Source organism: Opisthorchis viverrini (genome assembly GCF_000715545.1).
Source record: "Opisthorchis viverrini unplaced genomic scaffold opera_v5_212, whole genome shotgun sequence".
Taxonomy (NCBI): Eukaryota; Metazoa; Platyhelminthes; class Trematoda; order Opisthorchiida; family Opisthorchiidae; genus Opisthorchis; species Opisthorchis viverrini.
In genome coordinates, this window is record NW_008751870.1 from 234,557 (window position 1) to 259,072 (window position 24,516).

Genomic DNA, 24,516 nt, shown 5'->3' on the forward strand with positions numbered 1-24,516 from the left:
GAGCATTGGATCCCTGGTTGGTGTGTCTGAAAAACAGTAAAAATTCTCGGTGAAAGCCATGGTCCGAAATAGCACACACCAAACCAAACGATTCTGATTGACGCTCGCAGTTCCATTTTCCAGGGTTTCAATTACATCGGTATGCTGAAAATGAGTAAAATCCCGGATTGCATTGTCGAAAACAAAGCGAAGAGTTTATTGTGATGTTTTTGCATACATTTCTGTTGTTCTTTCATCAAGGTAACAGGAGGATACTGGAGCTTTGGGGCCACAATGTGCAACGTGTTTGTCATGTTGGATGTGCTATTTTGTACAGCTTCTATCTTAAACTTGGTCGCCATTGGTCTCGACAGGTAAGCTCTATAGCATTGTTGACAAACCATAATTACTGGACAATCTTTTTTTTCAATTTTTGTGCTTTGCTTATAGATCACATAGAAAAACCCTCGATTTAAAGTGGAATGAGCAGTATTCACAGTACTTTTACCCCTCAGGTTTCTCAAAAATCATTCAAACGTGTTCTAGTCAGCCCCCGATTGTGCAAACTTTCTACACAAGATCAACTGCAACGGACAGGAGCGCTTGAATCATCTTCTGTTATCTGACAGCTAGGCACCATTTTATTACCGCTATGTGATCTCGGCAGCACATATTTGATGCGACTGAGAGTAAACTTTTCAAATGCCAGATCAAGGAGAGACCAAATTCGACCCCAAGACAAATTTGTAATACTGCACAAACGCGCCTATTCCAGCTGGCAATCGAAGGCGAATTCGACTTGTCAGATTTATTTGATCAGTCTGTCGATTAATTATTAGCCACCCTACAGTGGAGCAATGATTGACAGAACAGACCATCGCCGTCAGTATGCATCACTGAACATCTGACACTGCCACTAGAGCGGCGCGACGCAGATGGCTCAAAAACTAGATATAAAATAGTGACCCGTTACCGGTGGTCATCACCATCTGCAGTAAAGAAGCGTCAAAGGAGCCCAAATGACTCAGTTATTTGATCAGCAGCAAGAATCCTACAGCATCGCTCGTAAAGTGCGTCAGCAGTGCATATCATATATTGTCTGGGGATTCGAACGACGGACGGCTAACATGCGAGGTGACCTGTTTACATTATTCTGCCAATGCACGGTTGAATAATTTAACTTGTTCACGCTTGAGACATTTAAGAAATCCCTCACTCCAAATATGGGGATTCTGATAGACAGGTTTTATGAACTGCAGGTGAGCCACGCGCACGAAGGAACCTTGCTTTGTTTTCAGTGTGTATGACAAGTTTTCGGCAGCGGACTCAGCAAAATTTCAACCGCTGTTTGGTTCCAAAATCTGTTATAAATATCAGAGTCCAACAGGCATTATTAAATTACACAACGTTTCAGTAAAATTTCGAATTAAAAAGTTGTCACATCTTATTGTACGTAAATTAGCATTTAAGTTACATTAAACCAGCACAGCGTAGCCTAAAAATGCAAACAAAAGTAGATGGAAGGCTTTAAAGGAACAGTAGCTTTCGCTGGATAGATTTACTATTGTAACAAAAATTTATTTTTGGCGTAATATTGACAGCATCTGAGGAACTATGATTGTAAGAACTGTAATGGCTGGTTGAATTGTGGTGTAAGGTCGGATACTACTGACGAGACATGCGAATAGTCCGTCCGCCCCGCATAAAGATGGAAGGTGAATTTTATTCCGGAACTTGTGTAATTGCTTTGCAGTGTTCGTTTACAAAAGCGTGATAGTCAGTCAATATACACGGAAGTTCAACACAGAATGTGTGAGAATGTTCAGTTTTTAAAAACTAGACGTATGAGATGTTTACTTTTTTGTCCAGTAGTTTGTAATTGTTGTTTGCCGGTTCAACACAAATGTGTGAGAATGTTCAGTTTTTAAAAACTAGACGTATGAGGTGTTTACTTTTTTGTCCAGTAGTTTGTAATTGTTGTTTGCCGATAAAGGACCTTGCAGCGAAGGGTCTCTCTCTCATGTGGTAGCCTGGTGCTTCCTGAACCTTTTTCTATAGGTTCCTGTTGAAGAGGCTTTGAACGAGCCCCTGTATTCCGAAAAATATCGTTTATTCTTGAGTACTTTTACAGTGACTAATATCTCGTGAGGTAAACGGTAAATTTTCAGGTTCCGTCATAGACATACACACATTCATCACTGTGAAAAGAGTCGCTTTGAGTTCTTTTGGCTTTATGCAAATGGTTACTGGTAAAAACGTAAAAAACAGGCACGCGGGGGTGGGTATGTAGCATAGCGCCTTTATTGACTTAAATTTAAATTTCCCGATAGAAATCTGTGGGCGTTCTCCCACAGGTTCCGTGATTTGGATATATCCGGTGTAAACTTTTTGCGTGCTTGGCATGCACTGAGTTTCTTTCTGGAAGCCCACTGATTGATGGGATGAAGTTTTAACTGAAGGCGTCACGTCAATGAACCAAGTCAACAGGCTCAAAGGCGCACTGTATATCAGCCTGTAGTTGATTTACTATAGATGAATTTTTCCACTCGGAGAAGGGCGATTTAGTACGGTCGAAATGATGCTCAAATGACCAACTACCAAGTTGGTTTTCAGCTTTACAAAACAATTTGAAAGTCTCTGGTGTTTTGGAAGTGACGCACTGCTGATGATCAACAACGCGGATGAAACGATTGGACAGTGATTTTCGCCTTTCTGAAAGAGAATAGCTTCAATTACAGGACCACATTTCATTTGCAAATTTCAAAGTGTAGACGACTAATTTTAAGTTTCCGAACGTCTGAATATGCTTTGTCACGACGTCTTACACACCGCTATTAGGGCGGAACTTATAGAAAGAGCTCGACTGCTGTCAATTCTGTTCTTGATATCATAATACGTTATGAATAGATCCTTCGGGTTTCAGTACAGAGAATTACTTCATTCGCGAACTGTCATACTGTGATATCCTCTGAACTGTTTAAGTTTTCCTTAGTGATGGTATTCGAGATGTACATCAAATAACTGCATGGGAGCACTGCGCCTTGAACGACTGACTACGTTAATATAAAAGGGTCTAAAGATGGGCAGCCCCATACATTTACTGGTGTCTAAAAGGTGCTTTTCACTGTTCCCTTACAAAATAAAAAAATATTATGTCCCACCTCCGCGAGCTGTACACTGAAATTTGTCAGGCATGTATGCACAGTGTTTCTTCTCTACCCGCGGTTTGAGTATTGTTTTTTTAAACACGCCTGATACTCTTCAATTAACAAACGGACAGCCTTACAAACCACGCATCAACAACATGCACACCGGCTACTTCGGACTGTCCGAGGCCCAGTTGCAGATTAGTAAGTAATCTGGACCAATTTTGACTTCTAAGAGCTTGATAAGATAGGATCTGATCCAACTCATTTATTTGCGCGAGACTTCATGACAATCGCACATGGAATCGATTTCGAATGCGATGTGTGAATTCTCGTGTTGGGCTATCATCCTTTTTCAAATCGGTCAACCACATCAATATGAGCCCAACTACCCTCCCAAACTATAGACAATACCAGACGGGGGTTGCACCGGGCCACATGTACATCAAATTGAAAGCACCGTATCCGCTGTGAAGCCGGTGTAACAAAGCGGATAATAAGGAGAGAAGACATCCCTAAACCAGTCCTAACAAGCCCAAACGCTTGCTCACGTCTGTTAAATGTGTGTACTGCACAAAGAGTGTATGCAAGAGGACGTCTGTTGGCCCGGAACTCAATGAAGATAGTCATTGCTATCCATTTTGAGGCCTGCTCTATCCGATGGTGTTCAGAAAAATCCAATTTGGCATCGTTAATTTGGTAAATTGTAGAGCGAAACCTGCACCAAAACCGCCTAACCACTCTCACTTAAGCGCGGCTTTTGCCAAAAAGTCTTGCCAGCGTGTGATTCGTCAGAGGAACGGGCTGCTTGCCGGCCCCGGATCGAAGCAAACTCTGGCCGGCTGAAGGTGCCGACTTAACAGCAAATGATGATTCAGAATCTGCTGAATACCGGGAGGCGTCGAAACTCCAGAATGTTTCGCTGCATACACTTTATATACGACGCGCTTTTATGATCAGGGTTTAGAGGTATAATACACTTTTGACACCCTTGGTTAGTGGTTCTTCTGTTGAAAGCGCTAGCTTGGGAGATTCAAAGAAAAACTGAGTTGAGGAATTAACGCTGCTACCTTAACCCAAATAACCGACCTCTGATCCTGTCCGAAGAAAGTGTGCTGAGACAATCGCAACTCAGTTACCAGTTAACAGCAACATTCTCCTTGACCTGGCGGTTTGATAGCTCTTACGATTTCTCATTCGAGACTCGATGCAACCCCAGTTTGTAAGGTGTAACCATGCAACTATTACCAAAGAAAATCAGCTGGGAAGAGACACAACAGCCAGTCACCGTAGTAAAATAACCACAAAACGAATCTTTAAGCGGAGTGTGAAGGCAACTATCTGGCCAGCACGTCCATAGTTGATGAATCAGAAGCACTTCCTTCTCCTAAGACAGAAGGGCAGGGAAAAGGCGGACATGAAACTGTCACGCTCTACTCGTCTACCTGTAAACCGTGACAAATTAGCCGTCACAGTCGAATTCCAAGGCATCTCATGTGCGCTTTTGGACCACTCCAGCCTTCTGCAGCCAGGCAGGTCAGACCACCGAGTTATTAGCTCCGGACAGAGCCTACCAATGCAACTCTACCTTGCACTGGGTCCGTCTTTTGACCCAAACACTGTAGTTAGTGTTCCTCAAACAAAACCGGAAAGTAACATTCAACTTTGCGGCTCTTCACATTCACAGACATTTCCACCACTCCCACCCGTTATACGACCAAAACCAATCATTATGTCGGCCGCTTTCATAGTCATTCTTCCGTGTTCAACCTAGCAACCCACAAAACAAAACAGAATAACCCCTCACTAGATTCAAAAGATACGCTCCATGTCGCTGCTCCCAAATTTCTTAATCACGGTCAAACTGTGCAACAGGCATCACGCACTGACCCCTTTCAGTCTCTTTCTGTCTATGATTGTTGTCTCGAGAGCAGGCATAAAAGACGTCGCTCCGGTCATGCGTCAAGGTTTTATGAACGTGAGTCTCATCGTGATCTACTGCACGTACATTGTTAGGCAGGCCGGACGGATGGTAGCTTCATGGGAGATGATACAATTTTCCGAGCTGTTTGATCGAGGGGCATACGCGGTTTTAGTACGCAACCAGGCAGTCCATTTGGCAAATTCAATGGATTGCATACGTCAGACAACAGCTCGCTGATCTTACCTGCAAGTTACCGGAAAGGTACAGTCATACTGATGCCTAGAATAGATTGGCGCATGAATTGAAGTGAGCAGAAAATACACACGCTGTCAAAATCGTCTACCCAAGTCATACGAACCGACTGTATAAGAACTCAATACTATCGAGATCCGCAGATCTTATCAGTGCCAGAAAAGTGATTCCGGAAACTGCCAACGAATATCACATGCACAGATCACTCAGTCGAGTAATCGAGACCCTGGCAATGAAAGCTGGTAGATTCTGATGTCTCTGTGGATAATAGCTGCATTCCATTTTGGGTGATTCAAGCAACTGGCCGAAATAAGACAAAATGTGTGAAGAGACGTAATCGTGATTCATTCGTAGATTCATTCTCTTCAGTACTGCGTTAAATACATTAAAAACGATTCAGCCAGCCTCTTTTGCAAAATCACTGGGCATACATATTAAACTAAATAGAAAATCGGCACAAACCCCGCACTATTAACGGAAATTTAAGGAAACGTATCGTTCTTCCAGTGCGATCCCGTAGGACTCGTGAAAATTTAGAGCAGCCTGAGTGATCTAGTAAGAAAAACTTGAAAAAAAGTGCAAGTTAGCTTGAGTAAAACACATCGGCGGTGATTTTACTCTTCGAAAAGTGCGTAAAACTATCATGCCAAATCCACCGCGGTATCGTCCTGGTAAACGACACCTCCATGTTAATCATTAGTGTTCTTTTACTCAGGTTTACCACTTATCGTGGGAGGCAGAGTCGTGAAAGCCAAACCGGATTTCCCATAACCAAAAATTCAACGGCCGTGTAATGATCTTGTCCGCCACTTTTTCAGATTACCGACTTTTGCATTTTCCCCAATCTCATATCTGTTTCCAAGCCTGTAGACATTCAGAAATCTTGGCAATGATGGCAATCATATGAGTTCATTCAAACATTTTATTCCATACAAGAGGCCCTAGGTAAACTGCCGTGGGCTCCTACGTGTATACATCAGGCTTTTGAGTTTGCCGTGCCCAAATTAAAACAAGACTATTCTTTCAATGCTCCTCTTTGAATTTGCTATGAATATATTGGCTGAAAGTTCCCAGTCTGTCTCTGAAAACTCAGTGATCAAAGTGTTTCTGACGGGGTTGAGCATAGATACTTACTGCACAGATGGTATTACTCTTCTCAGTTCATATCCTACAAAGATTCCATTCATTGTAAAGAGCGTAAATAAATATGCCGCACGATTTAGTGTGCTTTTCATAGCTACAGAATGTGACATATTGGTTAAAGACTGGGTGGGATCAGCCTTGCAGATGAGCCAATCGATATGGCAGATAAATTTAGTTACATAGTCCGTCGTTAGGGTTTTGACGAACTGGCTGGAGACGATATCACTTTTGAAATGGAGAATCCATACAAGTCCCTCATAGCCTCCAACATCCATGTCGTTGGCGTGGCAAGTGCATAGTTTGGAGAGCGACGGTGGGATCCATACTGCTCCATGGATCGGGAACTCGGCGTCTACACTTACGGGACATAGTATGGCAGCTGTCAATGTTTTACAGCCATTATATTCCAAGCATTGAGGGAACACCCGATGAACAATTTTAAATATGTCAGATGATTCCAGGAACGGTTGCGCTGGTTAGAACATGTACGTCACATGCCAGAGGACGATATAACTCGTACAGCTCTCTCCACTCAGATTCGCGCGGCCGAATATAAAGCTTATATGTCAAGTCAAATGTCACGACCATGATACGAAACCAAGCATTTGATTGGCAGCTAATCATTGAATAGCTGTGAGAATACTTCATTACCAAGCTTAGATAATCACAGTTCTTATGTTGAGATCTCAAAGGAAAGATTATATGGAAAAGTTGATACTTCTATTGAGTTTAATTTTCTTTCACGTTTTGTGCTGCCCTCTTGGTTGGTGTAGTCTGAAACCGACGGAAGGCCTGCTCAAAATACCGGCACAGATTTATCCCCGTCTTATTTGTTTTCCCACAGGTATTTGGCGGTGACCAAACCTATAAGTTACGCAAAGCGTGACAACGTCAGAAGAATCCAACTATCGATTTCAGCGGTATGGATCTCGTCCATTCTTATTGCTCTCCCGGTTGTGTGTGGTTTAAACGATTACGAAGGCCAAGATCCCACCACGTGCCAGTCAAACAATGCTGTTTACATGATTACTTCCTCCATAGGCTCGTTTTACATCCCTGCAATAGTTTTGCTTGTGGTTTATCAACGAATTTTTTCTCTCATCCGGCAACGACACAAACTGTCCGGTAAGTCGCAGTGCAGTAAATCGGAAGCTTCCGGTAGTTTTGGCGACCTCTATCATCGTCGAGGCTTGATCAATAAGAATAGAGAAACAACAGAGATCGAGTTGCAAACTGACAGATTGACGACATTCAATAGTAGTTTCACACCCGTCAGTCGTCCAGAAACAATGTGCAGCTCACCGGTTTTTCAAGCACTCGAGACGAAGTACACTGACCCTACCATGGATAACAAATTAAAGAGTTCTGTTCCCGACAGTGAAACGAATGAACCCTCGGAATATCGTTTTTGGGGACCGAGATTGGACATAAGTTCACCCAGAATATGCCCTTATGAAGAAGCTTGGGAGAATTTCCCACTTCCTCCTAGCTCTTCTTCACTGGCAAGACGGTTCACACTTCCTTTGACTGACCAACCGGATAAAAGAACAAATCATCTACAACACTTTCCTGAAAAACATATCTCCGAAAACAAGAAAATCCACAAAACCTCACAAGCTGAAGAGCCGAAACAGCGTACAAGGTCGTTGTGTGAATACAGCAACAAAGGGAACGACACAGAGTTTTTTCTCTCCCACCCACCAATGTCAACTACACAGACCTCTCAGCTAACGCCTTGTGAAAATTCACGATATAACAATGTCATCCCAAAGGAAACTCTGATCAATATAGGCCAGGGCAAGTCCATCAACTGCCCACAGGAAACGTTTGATCTGGTGTGTTGTGAAGATTCATCCCGGAAAATAAATTTGTTCTGCTGTTATTGCGGTATACGCACGGACCCATCCAGCGGAACCAGTACACTTTCGGCAGCAGATATCTGCGGCTATATTATTTCATCCTCTACGGACGATATATCGGAGGCTCAGCCAACGTCAGCGGGCATTTGCCGTTGCAACGAAAACACGTGTTGTTGTTCCATAACACTTGAAGATAACCAAGCCGTCGGTGATAATACAAACAATATTGATATTTTATCAACCACATTTCGTAACAATGACCCAAGGGATTCTCTGACTCGTGGCTTTGACCCATCAAACTTAGGCGTAAAAAGCTCTGTGCAAATGCATGACCTCAAAAAACAAGAATGCATCATAAAAACCAGTAGGCTGACGAAATTTCATCAAGCAGCTGGAACATGGTTTTCAAAGAAACTCTTCGGGTTAAACCACATGTTCCGGCAAAGGTCAGAGAGGTTGGCCATCAAAAGTACCACAGTGAATGGATCCGTGTCGTCTTACCTCAAGAGTACAGCCGTGAGACGGGCAACCTTTCCACAAACTCGACTAACGTGGGATCAACCGGTTTTCGAAAGCCCGTTAGAACCTGCGGTTGAAAAACTAACCTCGCCAGTTCGAAATGCACATCGAAGAGTTAATTTCCACAATTCCAAACAGCGTTCAGTTTCGCAAAGGGAGAAGAAAGCTACCAAAACTTTGGCTATCGTTCTTGGTAAGTTAAACTAGTGTTGTCCGAATACTTGTTTTTTTGTTTCTAAATAACGTAACCGTACAAACCTGAAAGTCTCCCGGACTTGGCTAAGTCATATGTTCTAAAAGGTAGAAAACCGTCTTATTGCACGAGCGGAATTGTCCGAAAAAAGTCGAATTCAACCGATGCTATGAACATGCTTTCAATGTCCCTCTATCAGCGGTGTTGGAGAAAGCTTGTGGTATTTCCGGGTGTAGTTCGTCTGCATTTATTTATGCGTATATGAATATACATGTATATATAAGGTTTAAACAGCCACCTAAGCTTTATATATTAAGAAGGTTTTGCGTTATATCAGTGGCATCTTTATCGGTTAAACAATTTCACATTTCAAAATAAAAACTTGCATTGAATCTGAAGACAACCTGGAGAGTGAATAGAACCGAAGTTTCTAAAACAAACGTCCATGTTCTAGTCCACTGAGTCACGTGAACTCACATGACCTATATGAATAGGGCTGCAGACCTTATTCTCCTGATTGAGACTCTTCACAAGAAGATGCGAATAAACCTCGGAGGATATTAGTCCCGATGTTTATTGAAAAGATTTTTTAATGCTAAAAGGGTTTTGGGCATTACCCGCATTGACTTGATGTTTCGAAAACTTCAATGCAGGATTAAGCAGCGGCTTTCTGTAAATCGAAGAGTAGATGGTATTTTGTCGCCGAGGATTAGGTTTGAAAAATATTCTATTTTAGTTCGAGGTTCTTGAGTAGGCTTTCATTTTGCGGACTGGTTTTATTGACCGATGTTGCTGACCGATTTTTGCAAGTCGTTCTTCCTTCAAGCTCCAGCCTTAGTTATTTGCGTATTAGGCTGACGAGACCATATTGAAATCATATGATTTGCAACTTATGTTATCGAAATCGTGCTGTCTGTCTGGGGTCCAAACTGAAGGGTCGAGAACACCGCTGGCATGCCTACAAGGTGACCCACCTCACATTGGACCCACAAAAAGGGAGTGCAATGCCTTGCAGGGTACGCATCAAGGCTACCCAACCGGTACCTGGTAGTGTGCATCAATCCCAGGAGGCTTCCGCCCAAGGGCTGTTCACATTACCCTCGCTTCTCACATGCCTTTTTAGAGGGATCATTTTAGATATCATCAGCTGTTTGGCGGTGACTGTGGTTGTTACAGGCTTAATATTCGCTCGCCTATTTGAATAAATGCTGAGTAGAACCAATGGTTAAATCCGTTGCAAAAATTCATCACGTATGAGTAACCAACCTAGCAATAGGAACGTGCAGTCCTTGCACGATCGTGGTTGCAATGTGGAACGTCCACAAACGAAAGCGATCACGTGAGTTATACACCTACGTTCATGCGACAAATCCTGAACATGCCACGGGATGTAGTCGATTAATTACTGCACTCATTTTCAGATTAATTTCACTATGATGGCGTGATCAGCTGAATCCCAGCTGCATCTTCAACAAATGTGCTATACGGAAGTCGCCTCACTCTTCAGTTTGCTTGCTTGAAGGGACACGACTCAAGGTTGCTGACAGCTCACTCAAGGGTTTTCTTCAACCTGACGAATTGCGTTTCTTCTGTTTTTCAGAATTGCCACACTCAGTTCCTATATAACATTAATCACACCATTTGAAAGTCATTTCATTTTGGCCCACTTTTAATCTACTTTTATTACTTCTAAATCTTAGGAGCCTTCCTCGCTTGCTGGCTTCCCTTCTTCACGATCAATGTGACGATTGGCATATGCATATTACGTGGCACAATTTCCGATTCATTCTGCACAATTAACACGCAACTCATGCCCAGTTTCACATGGTTGGGCTATGTCAACTCACTTCTCAATCCTGTCATTTACACTATTTTCAATTTGGAATTTCGCGCTGCCTTCAAAAAACTTCTGCACATCAGATAAAAACGTTTAAAATAAAGCATATTTTGGTACAAAGATAAACTGGCAGTTTTTCAACTTCATTTTTAAAATCCTTTCGATGTTATGGGAAGCTGATTAAGTATTGCGTGGTCCCAGTCGGCCATGGGGGACCATGAGCTCTACTGTGGATCGTGAGTTGACGGTAAAAACAGAGCGTCCTGTTGGGGTGTGAAATCGCTTGGCGAAACGGAAGATGTGCTTAATGTTGGAATGCAACAGAATTCAATCAACTATGAATATAGTCAGGTTAACATGAGGTAGACAACATTTAAAGCGGAAGACTAAGTGTGCAGTGCAGTTGACACGCAAGGACTTGACGAATTCATGTGATCCAATAAAATTTGGAAAGCTGTGAACACTACTAACGATCACAATGTACAAAGTACTTAGATCGCGACCGAATATTAGAAAGAAGATACTGGAACATTGGCTGGTCAAAACCTTCACATTAAATGTTTTGGGTAATTTGTGACAGGCTTGGTCTTCTCTGCTGTTCGTTGTTTTGCGAAAACCAACTGCCTTACTTGAGCCAATTCCTTAGTTGTTCCACGCAGACATAGGCGGACATTCATATTATTGGAGGGATTTCTTTGGTTGTAGGGCGTGAAAAAATTACTTCTGCTTCCACACTAAGTATTGAGGTTCCCGGTAAGGAACAGTGAGTGACGCGTAGGTTCGACAACCCCGAATATCAAAAGGAAGAATTGGGTTCGTAATTCTATTTACACAAGGGTAAGCAAATGTGTACACCAAGCTTTAATTGTCCAGGTTTGTAGCGTCAACAAGTTCACAGGTCTGCCTCTGACCGGCACAGCGCAGTGTCAACATCCGCACACCGAACAACGGCGAGCGGAATGATGGATCGGTAGCGTGGGTTGCGGTCGTCCATTTCGACGACGGTCTCGTGATTCTCATCAGACGTGAGATCTCACGGAACTCATGAGAAAACAAGCCAACGCAGGCTCAGCAAACGGGACATGCACGCGAATGGGTAAGTAGGTCAGCAGCGCACATTCACACACAGACGCACATGTCAATACACAAGTGTCGGAAAGGACGGCCTCTGCGACAAGGTGAATGGCGGGTGCGGATAACTAAAACAAATCGAGATCAAAAGTACACAGGCAGAGTAAGCAAATGAATGGGGAAATTATCATACGGTCAAGTTAAGTTCAACACTGGGTTTGGGGTGTATTAATCAGTTTGGCGCATCATTTCAGTATCCGTTTCTTTCAAAAATTACTCATGGATACTGAAAGGCCCAACAGTTATTCATCGCTGCCCTATAGCTGCATTATTCTGACAGAAAGCATCACTCTTCCCCCACATTCACTCGCAATCCTGAGCAAAATTTTGCTGTGGAATTTCCTGCCGTCACAAAACCGTCGTAGGTATGTGAGAGAATAATTCATATCAAAAACACATCAAGCACGTTCTCATGGGACGTTAAGAGAGAAGGTCTAACAAGTGCACTGTTAGTTCTGTGACACAGTGGAGGAGACGCAACACTTGCGATGCTGTTTTTCTTATAACTTGGGGTGCCAGCAGTCGAGCTTAGACGCATCCAAATAAAAACATTCAAACGTTCCTCTAAAATATTTTTTTGCTTTGAGGTTATGCGGCATAAGTTCACTTCCACTCTGTTTTAAACGGACACTGGTTTCTCAACTAGCCAAAATTCAAAATGTCGTTTATGTGATTGCTCATAAAATCGATAAAATATCCGGACGGTTCATCACTAGGTCTCATAAATTAGGCCGAGTCCAAAAATTTCCATCCATACAATGTGATAATTAAACACTATTTTTCAGAAAACGATTTTGGTTTCCTAATGATCAACACTCGTGTGAGAGGAAAACCTATCTTCGTACATTGTTCATTTTCAAGGTTTATTTGAAAGCACACCTAGGTGTGCTTAGGTACTTAGGTGCTACCAAACTGTCTAAGCCCAAACAGGAACAACGAAGCGCTGGAACTGCATTCAAACCACCTACCAGCGAACAACTTCACAGTTAATTTCTACCCTCAGCTTTTTTATGAAACGCCCCAATGATTTCGACTGAGTTGCGAATTCTGATTTGCCTGCTTTGACAGGCAGAGATCAAAGCAACACAGATAACAGGTCACGATTCCGCGCCGCACAACATGATAGCACTTCGAATAAGACAGGCCTTGTCAGATTTCGAGGCAATAAATGGGTAGCTTTTTTGGAAACGAGTTATGGAATTTTGTCACTGTCAGAATTTGACCACATAAATTGGGAATATGCTACTACCGTAGGTTCTGTTGATATGAGTCACTTGGTAGCCAAGGCTTTCTTTAGTGTACATGTCAGGCTTTCTTTATCCATTTTAGTCTCTACCTACAACAAAATCCAGTTAGGTTAGACTGACAGGTTTTCTTTTCTACATGTAATCTATCGGTCGATGTAAAATTTGCCGGTCTGCTCTTCCCGTGACAGGGTAGAGCATCAAATCACGTTACCTGTGCGAAAAAGAATCGTTCAGCTGCTTTTTCCGTCCAAAGTATGACGGACGGAAAGCCCAGTTCCAAACAGAGCCAACTATATCATAATGAGCGGAAGTGAACTGGCGGCGTTTTTGGTCAGCTAAATAATAGTATACCTGATTTCTTCCGCACACCTTCAGTGTCTTATCAAAGGTCGTAAATTTGACGCTGTGGGAAAGATCGATGTCACTCTGCCAAATAGCACCAGTCCGAATAGAAATTTACGGTTGCCTTTCGCCCAAAATATAAACCAAGTTTATTACTGTACACTCACCAACTCCAACAGTTTAATTTGTAAAATTTATTCTGTTGATGGAATCGTCAACCTCGTCTTTTATAACCACGGTCTTGAGCGGTTTACTCAGTTCAGTAGGTAATTTTATTGAAAAGGTACACCACAATTCGGAGCTCTGGCATCTTGGTGTTTCATAGTTAACAAACTTTGTGTTGTCGTGGATAAATTTTCCATATAAGGGCCAAGTATCAGTGATTTGCCACTACAGTGCAGGAGACCGCACATTATGGTGTCAGTTTCCTAATGAATTTCCGATGACCAAAATCAGACAAGTTGGCAAATGCTGTTCTCATCTGACTCTTACCGTCATAACTTTTCTTTCTAAAACTTACGTTAGATTTGGTCAGCAGACTCAATTTTCCTTCCCTAAGGTTACGGATGGGATGGATGTACCCACTGCGTTACCCTTTACCTTGAAGTGACGAAGCGCCCAAAGAAAAACTGGATCAAGTCAAAAGTTCCATGTAGACTAGACTAGACGTACTGATGACCATCACGAATGAAGTTTCTCGTCATTGTCCACGTGTGCCAGCCGTTTTTTAGCTCGTTTTCTGCCCCCGGAGACTCAATTCTTCAAAATGCGTATTTTATTACGCTTTTGGAGACAGAATAGGATAGAAGGGGAGAAGATAAGCGCCCATAATGAACTGAATGAAAACATTTCAGACATTTTTATCAGAATCTCGCACAACCAGAAGCACGAGTCATATTTATCCATCCCAAGGCACCTCTTCTAGGTGAGGCGTAGGCAATGGAAATAGCTTGCCAACGAAATCATGGATGCTTTTGTATTCGGTATTTTGTGCGGCAATGATGTGACGTGAATGTTTGGTTGCTAGACTTTTACCGAAATGAAATCCAGCTTGAGGTTTTTCGCTTTGTGTCTTATATGTATTAACAAGGCAACTATAACAGGTATGACAGGCTACAAGATCATACTTGCGGTTAGATCATTTCACCTAACTTTTCCAAACGAGGATTCGCTGTTTCTCTAATTCCAGCTGTCTAATCCATCTAGATGTTTTCAAGTGCTTTTAAAAAATGTATCTACGATTTGTAGTCAAGCTAGGTCACGAGAATGAGGGAATCTCGTGGAATATGGCCATCTGGTCAGGCCCGAGAAGACCATAACCGGTGGTAGGCCGTTTAGATTTTCCGCCTGGGTATTAAGAAGCATTCGTTCCCTAGATTTGGGTCAAAGCTAAAAGCATCAACGTCATCTGTAATTCGCACTGGTATAAGTTCGCTTGATTCGACAGAGGGATGAGCTTAAAGTAAGAAGAGTTAATTCCGTATTCATAAAAAACACGCACAACTTGTGGAGGCTGGAGAGCAAAGTTTTGATACCTGTGTTATAGTGCGGCTTCATTTTGAGCCAAGCTTAACAGTGCCTCATCTTGGGAAATGATTTAAAGCTTACAAAAGTTGCTCTTTAAATAGATGAACTGCTCTACCAAACTAACAGTATAAATCACTGTGTTTTGAAAACTTTTTAACATTCCACTAATAGTTACGTCATCCGTGCGCTAAGACTTTGTCCCCGAGTTATGTCCTAGTGGAACACAAAATTTTACGTAAATAGCAAAATATATCCATTTCTCAATCACAGTGTTGCTCATCAGCTCACCAACTCAAAAGAAACATCTCGTTCATGATATTCTCACCTGAATACCCTTCAAAAATCCGCGTCTTGCCTCAGATGATACGCGTGATATGTCTACTTCATGCAATACCCTCCTGTTGAGAACTCTTCGAAAGCCCATGACGAGAGCTTCAGTGTAGTGTCTTGTTCACACCAACGTGACCTCTCAAATTCACAGCCACTTCAGGAGCTCATTTATGGAGGTCGTTTTTTGTGAGCTATGAGGGACTCTCGATTGATAGGCTGACAAACCTTTGCTGTCAAGCCAGGCAACCGAAAACTCACGAAAATGGAAAAACTGACCCAGGAAGCCGAACAACCTACTTCATTTGGCATTCACTATATTGGCTGGGCTTTTTTTGTTTGTAGCATACAGCATCGTAGCGTTTGCGGTAGATGCAAGCTTTCCGGAATCTCATGCGCAAGAGTCTAACCGTAACATTCTGAAAAAGTGGGAGAGTAAATTTATATTGGTCTGATAGTGAATAAAATTGTCTCTGTTACGATAGTTTAGTGATGGTACTTCGTCTACGCAGTTGTTGGTCCAACTGCCACTGCGTAGCTAAGAAATTTTCGGAAGTTCGTTGTGGGCCTTCGGAAAAATGATGACTATTAAATGGCATTTTTAAATGTAGGTGAAAACGAGTGTAGCCTGAATCGTTCCATAAATAACAACTGAAAGATTACGTAAACAGACTTATTTAGCTAAAAGTTGAGCGACATATGCTTACGGATTTTCTGTGAGAGAAAGGATGATAGATTTTGTTTTTTATCGTAATGAAATTATTGGCAATGAAACAACACTGTTATATATACATTGTTTCATCCATACCACTCTTGATAAGCTGAATCTTAAACTACATACTACTTGCGACTAACTGCAAGCAGTATCCATGCAAAATGCTTAGGGTGATTTTGCTTTCGCATTCAAAGTTATCCATTTTTGGTAAACCGATGTCACTTTGTTTCACTAGCAGTGGTTTCACTTGATTTGCAGGAATCCACACGGATCCCGCTGTACAGCACGTCTTTAGGCGCTGCTACGGCTGATAAGCCTGACCCGCTCGAGATTGTCCCAGAATTCATTCGGCTTGCCTGTCCGGCATCAAGACGAGATCTGATTGGTCAACAATTTGAACCCAGCAGCCAATCGCGACCGAGTGTTGGCCAAGTGCGGGTTGACAATGCCGCATCCAGAACGCGTCAGAACATCCAGAAGATTATAAACGCTTACGCTATATATACAAAGCGTGGTACAGCTGTTCTTGCCTTCGTTTTGGGCATTAATAGCCCTTGTGCAACTTTGGTGGTTGTTTTGACGTGAACGCTAGCTTGGGAGGCTCAGACCGAGAACTTAGCTGAGAAGAATATCGTTATTACAATTAACGAACGGGAACCCAAGATGTCAATCGAATTTGATCAACTCCAAGAATTATTGCAGCAGCAACAAAAGCGGTTTGAAAAAGCGCAACTGAAGCTCATTGAATCACTGACTCAGAAACTGCATGTCCAAACAGCAGCAGTCAGTACTGGTGAGTCTTCTGTTTCCTCAACTGATGCGGCCGCGGCTTCAATTACGGAGTTCACATTCGACCCTCTTTCTGGTCACACATTTGACTCCTGGTTCAAGCGGTACGAAGACATGTTCAAGACTGATTTTTCCAAATTTGATGATGGATGGAATGTCAGACCATTGCTGCAAAAACTCGGCACACTGGAGCATGAACAGTTCACAAATTTCATTCTCCCCAAGCTGCCCCGCGACCTCAGCTTTGATGAAACGGTCAGAACACTGTCCCAGATATTCGGCGATCAAACATCACTGTTCAATATCCGCTACCAATGCCTTAAGTTGGTCAAGAAAGATGATGATGATTTCATCACGTTTGCCGGTGTTGTCAATCGAGAATGCGAGCGCTTCAAGCTCAGCTCAATGACGGAGAATCAGTTTAAGTGCCTCATTTTTGTATCCGGTCTCCAGTCATCCCATGATGCTGACATCAGAACCCGGCTTCTTAACAGAATTGAACAGGATGCCGAAATGACGTTGCAGAGCCTCACCACTGAATGCCAACGCCTCATCAACCTGAAGCACGACACGGCTATGATCGGTCAGTCACCTGTGACCTCAAGCAGCTGTGTACAGGCAATCAACTACAGCGTGCCCAGGAAATCCGACAAGAAGCCCGATCGAAGACAGGGTAAGCCTCCCACGAGTTGCTGGCATTGCGGTGAGTGGCATTTTGCTCGTTATTGCCGGTTCAGGCGTCACAAATGTTCCAGGTGCAGTCGTCGCGGCCACAAAGAAGATTTGTGTCGATCTCAAAGATTGCAGCCACCCGCACACCACCGTGCAGCCCACAAATCGCGGTCCAACTCGGTGACGGCAACATTCAAAGTTGATTTTGCTTGCCGAAGGAAGTTCGTGACGGTTCGTATCAACGACATCCCAGTTCGGTTGCAACTTGATACTGGCTCCGATATCACGCTGCTCAGTGAACGAACGTGGAAGCGAATCGGTAAGCCATATGTGAAGCCGACTGATCACTGGGCCCGTAATGCTTCCGGTGGCAAACTGAAGTTGACTGGCGAAGTGGACTGCCTCATTAACTTCAAGGACTCGACGGCACAAGCCACCTGCTACCTGACGTCATGCCCCAAACTTGATCTCATGGGGCTAGATTGGATCGAAAAGCTAAACCTGCTGGATAAACCAATCAACTCTATTTGCAACGGCATACACGCAGCACCCGGACAAATTGACTTGCCGAAGCGTTCACTTGAGCACCTCCTACAACGTTATGCGTCTGTATTCACTGACGAACTTGGACGGTGTACAAAAGCAAAAGCCAGACTGTGCCTCCTCCCTGGTGCCAAGCCAGTCTTCAGGCCAAAACGTCCAGTGCCTTACGCAGCCTTGCCTATCGTCGACCAAGAACTGGACCGACTTCAGAAGGCGGGTGTTCTCCAAGCGACCAACTACTCGGCTTGGGCCGCACCTATTGTGTTGGTAAAGAAGGCTAACGGGACGATCCGGTTGTGCGCAGATTTCTCCACCGGTCTCAACGCGGCACTGGATACCCATCAATACCCTCTGCCTCTCCCAGACGACTTGTTCGCGAAACTGAATGGGGGTAAATGTTTCGCAAAGATTGACTTGGCCGATGCGTATCTCCAGGTTGAAGTGGAGGAAGAATCCCGAGAACTGCTCACGATCAATACGCATCGAGGTCTGTTCCAGTACACTCGACTGCCATTTGGTGTCAAAGTAGCGCCGGCCATATTTCAACAGATTATGGATACGATGCTGAAGGATGCACCAGGCGTTGCCGCCTATTTGGATGACCTCATTGTCATGGGTTCCAATCCCCACGAACTGTGGCAGCGCCTTGATTACGTGCTTAGTCGTATTCAAGAATATGGCTTCAAAGTGCGCCGAGAGAAATGCACATTTTTCATGCGGTCGATAAAGTACCTGGGGTTCATTATTGACGAACATGGCCGCCGTCCAGACCCGGAGAACATTGAAGCGATCAGACGTATGCCAGCACCCACAGACGTGGCGTCCCTCAGGTCTTTCCTCGGTCTCGTCAGTCACTACAGTTCGTTCCTGCCTGCCATGCATCGCCTTCGAGGCCCACTAAATCAGCTACTTACCAAGGACCACAAGTGGACATGGTCAGAAGAATGTCAACGCGCCTTTGACTCTGTCAAATCCATGCTAAGTTCCGATTTGCTACTCACACACTACGATCCATCGATGGAAATTGTTGTGGCGTCGGACGCCTCGAACTATGGAATTGGCGCAGTGATTTCACACGTATTTCCAGATAGCAGCCAGAAAGCCATTGCACATGCGGCCAGATCCCTGACTTCAGCCGAGCGCAACTACAGTCAGATAGAAAAGGAAGCCTTGGCGATCGTGTTTGCCGTTAAGAAGTTTCATAAAATGCTTTACGGCCGTCAATTCACCCTACTGACCGATCACAAGCCACTTCTTGCTGTGTTTGGCTCGAAGAAAGGAATTCCGGCATATACTGCCAACCGGCTCCAGCGATGGGCCACTCTGCTTCTGGGGTACGACTTCAAGATAAAATACCAGTCCACTACCAGCCTGGGACAAGCCGACGCACTGTCCCGACTCATTGATTCAAGCAGGCCAGAACCAGAAGATACCGTGATCGCAACAATTGCCTTGGAACCAGAGGTTAACCACGTAGTTTCCGAAGCTGTTCGCATCCTCCCAGTGACTGCCGACATGGTCCGCCAGGCTACCGATCAAGACCCTGTGCTGCAGCAAGTCATAAAGTACCATCGCAATCAGTGGCCGCGTACCTGCCAAAAAGACGAACTAAGGCCTTACTTCAACCGGCGTGACGCATTATCACTAGCCGATGGATGCCTGTTGTTTTCAGAACGTGTGGTCATCCCAAAGAAGTTACAACCAGCCGTCCTGAATCAGTTCCATAAAGGGCACCCGGGAACAAACAGGATGAAGGCCCTTGCTCGGAGTTATGTCTACTGGCCTTTGATGGACTCCCAGATCGAGCAAGTCTCGAAATCTTGCCTGCGGTGCGCTGAAGCATCCAAGTCACCGGTGAAAACCTACCTAAGCTCGTGGCCGCAACCGACCGAACCCTGGTCTCGTCTTCACATCGATTATGCAGGTCCAGTGGGTGGCCAACACTTTTTGGTCGTGGTCGACGCTTACAGTAAGTGGCCGGAAATCTTTCCGGTGAACAGCCCCACAACTGCCATTACAGTCCTGGAACTCCGGCGATTGTTCAGTCGGTTTGGAACGCCAGAGACAATTGTATCCGACAACGGCAGTCAGTTTACGTCGTCGGCGTTCGCACACTTTTGTCGGGAGTATGGCATAACGCATATTCGCTCGCCGCCGTTTCATCCACAGTCGAACGGCCAAGCGGAACGCTTTGTTGACACTCTCAAGCGGGCACTTCAGAAGTCCAGGGGGGAGGGACCAACGGAAGAGATTTTGCAAAGGTTCCTGCTGGCATATCGAGCGACGCCAAACCCCAACTCACCTGATGGAGTATCACCAGCAGAGGCACTGCTCCGAAGGAGGCTCCGAACACCGCATGACACTATCCGGCCACAAACGAAGAAGGCTGGTCACCGCAACACCAGAATGGAGGAACAGTTCAACCGGCATCGTGGAGCAACTGCGCGTGCATTCAGCAAAGACCAGAGAGTGTTGGTTCGTGACCACAGCGGCAGACACCCTACGTGGACCCCAAGACTCATCCTTTGCCGGCGCGGAAAAGTGCTCTACGATATTCAGCTTGGTCCAGCCAAGTGGATACGCCACGCGAAACAAATCCGGCCGAATGATGCGTAGATCCTGCCTACAGGACCGAGTGATATGAGTCTAGAAATGCTTCTGGACACTTTTGATCTCAGCACCACCCCAGAAAATCAATCAGTTGCTTCGTCAGGGGCCCAGCCTGAGCACGAATTACAACCGCGACGCTGGATAGACAGGATACGCAAGCCAGTGAGGCCACTGCAAGTGAACCCCCCGGCTTCGAAGCTACGTCAACAAACTTCAAGGGGGAGGTGTTAGGCAGGAATCCACACGGATCCCGCTGTACAGCACGTCTTTAGGCGCTGCTACGGCTGATAAGCCTGGCCCGCTCGAGATTGTCCCAGAATTCGGGACGCTTGCCTGTCCGGCATCAAGACGAGATCTGATTGGTCAACAATTTGAAACCAGCAGCCAATCATGGCCGAGTGTTGGCCAAATGCTGCTTGACAATGGCGCATCCAGAACGCGTCAGAACGTCCAGAAGATTATAAACGCTTACGCTATATATACGAAGCGCTGTACAGCTGTTCTTGCCTTCGTTTTGGGCATTAATAGACCTTGTGCAACTTTGGTGGTTGTTTTGAACGTGAACGCAGCTTGGGAGGCTCAGACCGAGAACTAAGCAGAAGAAAATACCGTTACCACAGGTTGTGATGGGTGTATGCTTATATTAATCTTGTGTGAACAGTTTCATGTTCTCTTCTCGAATCAGTTGTCCTGTCAGTCAACGTTGGACCTGCCAAGCAGTGGATTAGAAGTAAGCTGAGTACGGATCACCATCAGCGTACATCCATGGTCGTGTCAGGCTTCAAGCTCCGAAAATCGGACAGGTGAGGCAAGCATTATTCCAGTAGTACACCAGCTACATTTCGTCGCACCTGAATAATTATACCTAATCAGGTGAATTTTTTTCACGCTTGGGCGATCGGAAAATTCTGGACAGTTACTGGGTCATAATTCAAGGCGCCGGGGAAACCAATTACACGCCTAATCCGTCAACATATTACTTTACCTGTAATACTTCGCTTGTGTTCAACGTGCTGTGATAGTGGTAGGCCCATCACCTTGCATCTCGAATATTCAAATCCGGAAAAGATTGTGAGTATCTACTGGGAGCAAGACACGACCTCGGAGCTTCTCTGATTAATTGTGGACTGAGTGGAATGACCAAGTGTTTGGGGGAAGACAACTGCCGAAAAGTAATGAAGGGATTAAAATGGTTGAGGTTTCTAACTGAGGAACAACCTCATCATAAGCACAATCACCAACCCAACTCTACGCTCCAATGCGCTCCCAAAGAACGCACTGGTGACGTCACCTCGACTGGTGACAGCTCAGATAACAGACGAACAGCCATCTATGTTACCTGTGCTACCGAAATTCTCCTCCATAGTAAACGAATCTTTGATGTAGACAGTTGAAACAGCCGCTTAGTAAAACAATCTACCCAGTTGTAGGCACTATCGCAGCTAAGGTCGGGGATGTAGGTGAGAAAGCTTGAGACTGAAAGATTCAAAGGTCTGTACCTGCTATTTACACCCCAGAATCTACTGTATCAATCGGGTCTCGGAAATTTCAGACTTTATTTCATAATGAACTTGTTGTGTGTTAGAACTGATCTACCAACAGTTCTGCCACATTGAACACTGAAGCTTGTCGATATACCATCCATCCTTATGGAAAATGCAGAGCGTGATAACTTGCACTATATACTTCAGCAAACTTTTTCCAATAGCCACCACGGAGGAAAGCCCTTTGCCGCGAATTTGTTTAATAGCAAACACCAACTAAACATTTACAAATAATTTGACGGGAAATTAACCGTCCCATATGCACATGTCTTTTAAAAACTGAATATTATTATGCGTCTTCTTAAACTTTCGTGGATATCCAATAGCTTTCACGCATTTGTAAACGGAGTTCCACAAGTTCCTGATGAAAATAAACCTTACTTTCCGTTAGAAGCGTGGCGGAGCTTCCAGAAAAACCATCTGCCACTCGCATGCCTTATCAGTAGTACCTGTCGTTACACAAAACCATCTGCACTCGCATGCCTTATCAGTAGTACCTGTCGTTACACAAACAGGTCGCCACATTGAAGAAAATTCATCACTATAGAAAGTGCAGAGTTCGATAACTTACACTATACATTTCAGCGAACTTTTATTAATAACCATCACGTTCCCAAGTTGCATCTGGTCAAATATCTGATGGTGGCGCCGTGTCAAAAAGTAATCCGGGCTAAACGTCTTTGCTGGGTTCACGAAGGCCTGTAAAACCTTTTTTATTCCTTTGTAACCTGACTTCCAATTGTATCCTTTTCCCTCTGACTGTTAAATGTCATAAAAGTATATTTACATGTTTCGGCATGTTTGTTGACTTTATATTCTGTAATCACCTCAGTGGTGCATTACGTAAAACCGTACATCCAGTCGTAACCCTCGAATGTCAATTGTTCTGAAGCCTGCACTTTTTTACGAATCACACGTAAACAGATTTATAGAAACACAAGAGCAGTCTAACGCACATGCAGGCTAACAGACGGCGGGGATATCTCTTATGTACACATTCCGTAACCTGCTCCCAGATTTCCTGTGCAAGTATGCTCTTTTGGCGATTTACCACCTGTTTTTTTAACTCGATTAGGTTTCTCGAAGGAAAACGTGCATGTCGTTTGTGCTCCTTGATCCGTACATGGAATTGCCTGGCTGTCTGGCCTAAGTATTTGGCTAGACGCAGTTTGTTCGGTGTTGCAGTTCCATTGTCCTCACAAAATGTCATTGAAAGATGTTGTCAAAAATTTTTAATATCATAAAATCGAGGTATTTTTCGAACGGAGTCTGAGGTGCCAACTCTATGGGGTGTTGCCACGGTAACCGTCGTGTTTTGTTTTCGTATTCCTGCCTCACCGCTCCGAGTAGCATTCTCCCCGTTTGTTGGGTAATGAACCTCATGGGATGTTTATTTTGCTGTGATACCTTAGTGAGTTGATTCAGGCCGTCTCTTTGTGTGAACTCGTCCGTGCATAGTTTATTGTGCGACTCGCCAGTTATTCAGTGACTGAGCGTTTGGCGTAGAGTGAATGCGAAGATTCGTAATGCAAATACCTGTCCGAATGTGTAGGCTTCCTGTGGATTCCCACTGAGAATCCACGACTAGTGCTAACAGAGAGCTTGCAGTCCATGTAACTGATAATTCTCTGCTCCTTCTCAGCTTTACTGTGCATTGTTCTTTCAAGCAGTTTAGGGAGGCTTGAAGTTGTGTGGCTTATATGATTGCACTTGAGTGAAAGCATGAAATCAGCTTCGACGGAGTGATGGCACCAGCATCCCGTCTATCTGGATTGGACTTACTGCACACCTATGTTGGCATAGTAACCGGAGTTCGACAATGAGGCGTCACAACCAGCACAGCAACAGATGGGAGCCGCATCCTCATCACTCACGATCACGTATAGACTCACACAGAGGTAGCACACCGACGCACACTGGCGGCGTCTGGCCGGCAAATGAACCCAAGAATACACCGATCAGATGATAGTGGACCCAACTGACACAGCATTTAATTAGTATTCCATTGATTATAGAAAACCTTCAAAAATGTTGTCCGCGCCAACGGAAACGTTGAATTAAAATAACCTATTCCACTGCATTGTGTTTTGACTTCAAAAATTTCATACGGCAGTAGGTAACTCATGTTTAGATGGCTGGGTGTCCACAACACTTGTTTCTTTCCTCAAGGGTAACCTAGTGTCGCATAAAATGATATATGTGGCCTAATTTGGACTG

At 44.3% G+C, this 24,516-nt stretch overlaps 1 protein-coding gene across 1 annotated transcript; it reads left to right on the top strand.

The window, feature by feature from the left end:
• Nucleotides 1-240: 240 nt before the first annotated feature.
• On the top strand, nt 241-10,939 carry T265_08353 (hypothetical protein; the record flags this gene model as incomplete). The annotated part of the gene is made up of 3 exons (XM_009174129.1): nt 241-353; nt 7,289-9,015; nt 10,716-10,939. 3 exons carry the CDS (start codon nt 274-276, stop codon nt 10,937-10,939), a joined length of 2,031 nt encoding a protein of 676 aa, XP_009172393.1.
• Nucleotides 10,940-24,516: the final 13,577 nt, after the last annotated feature.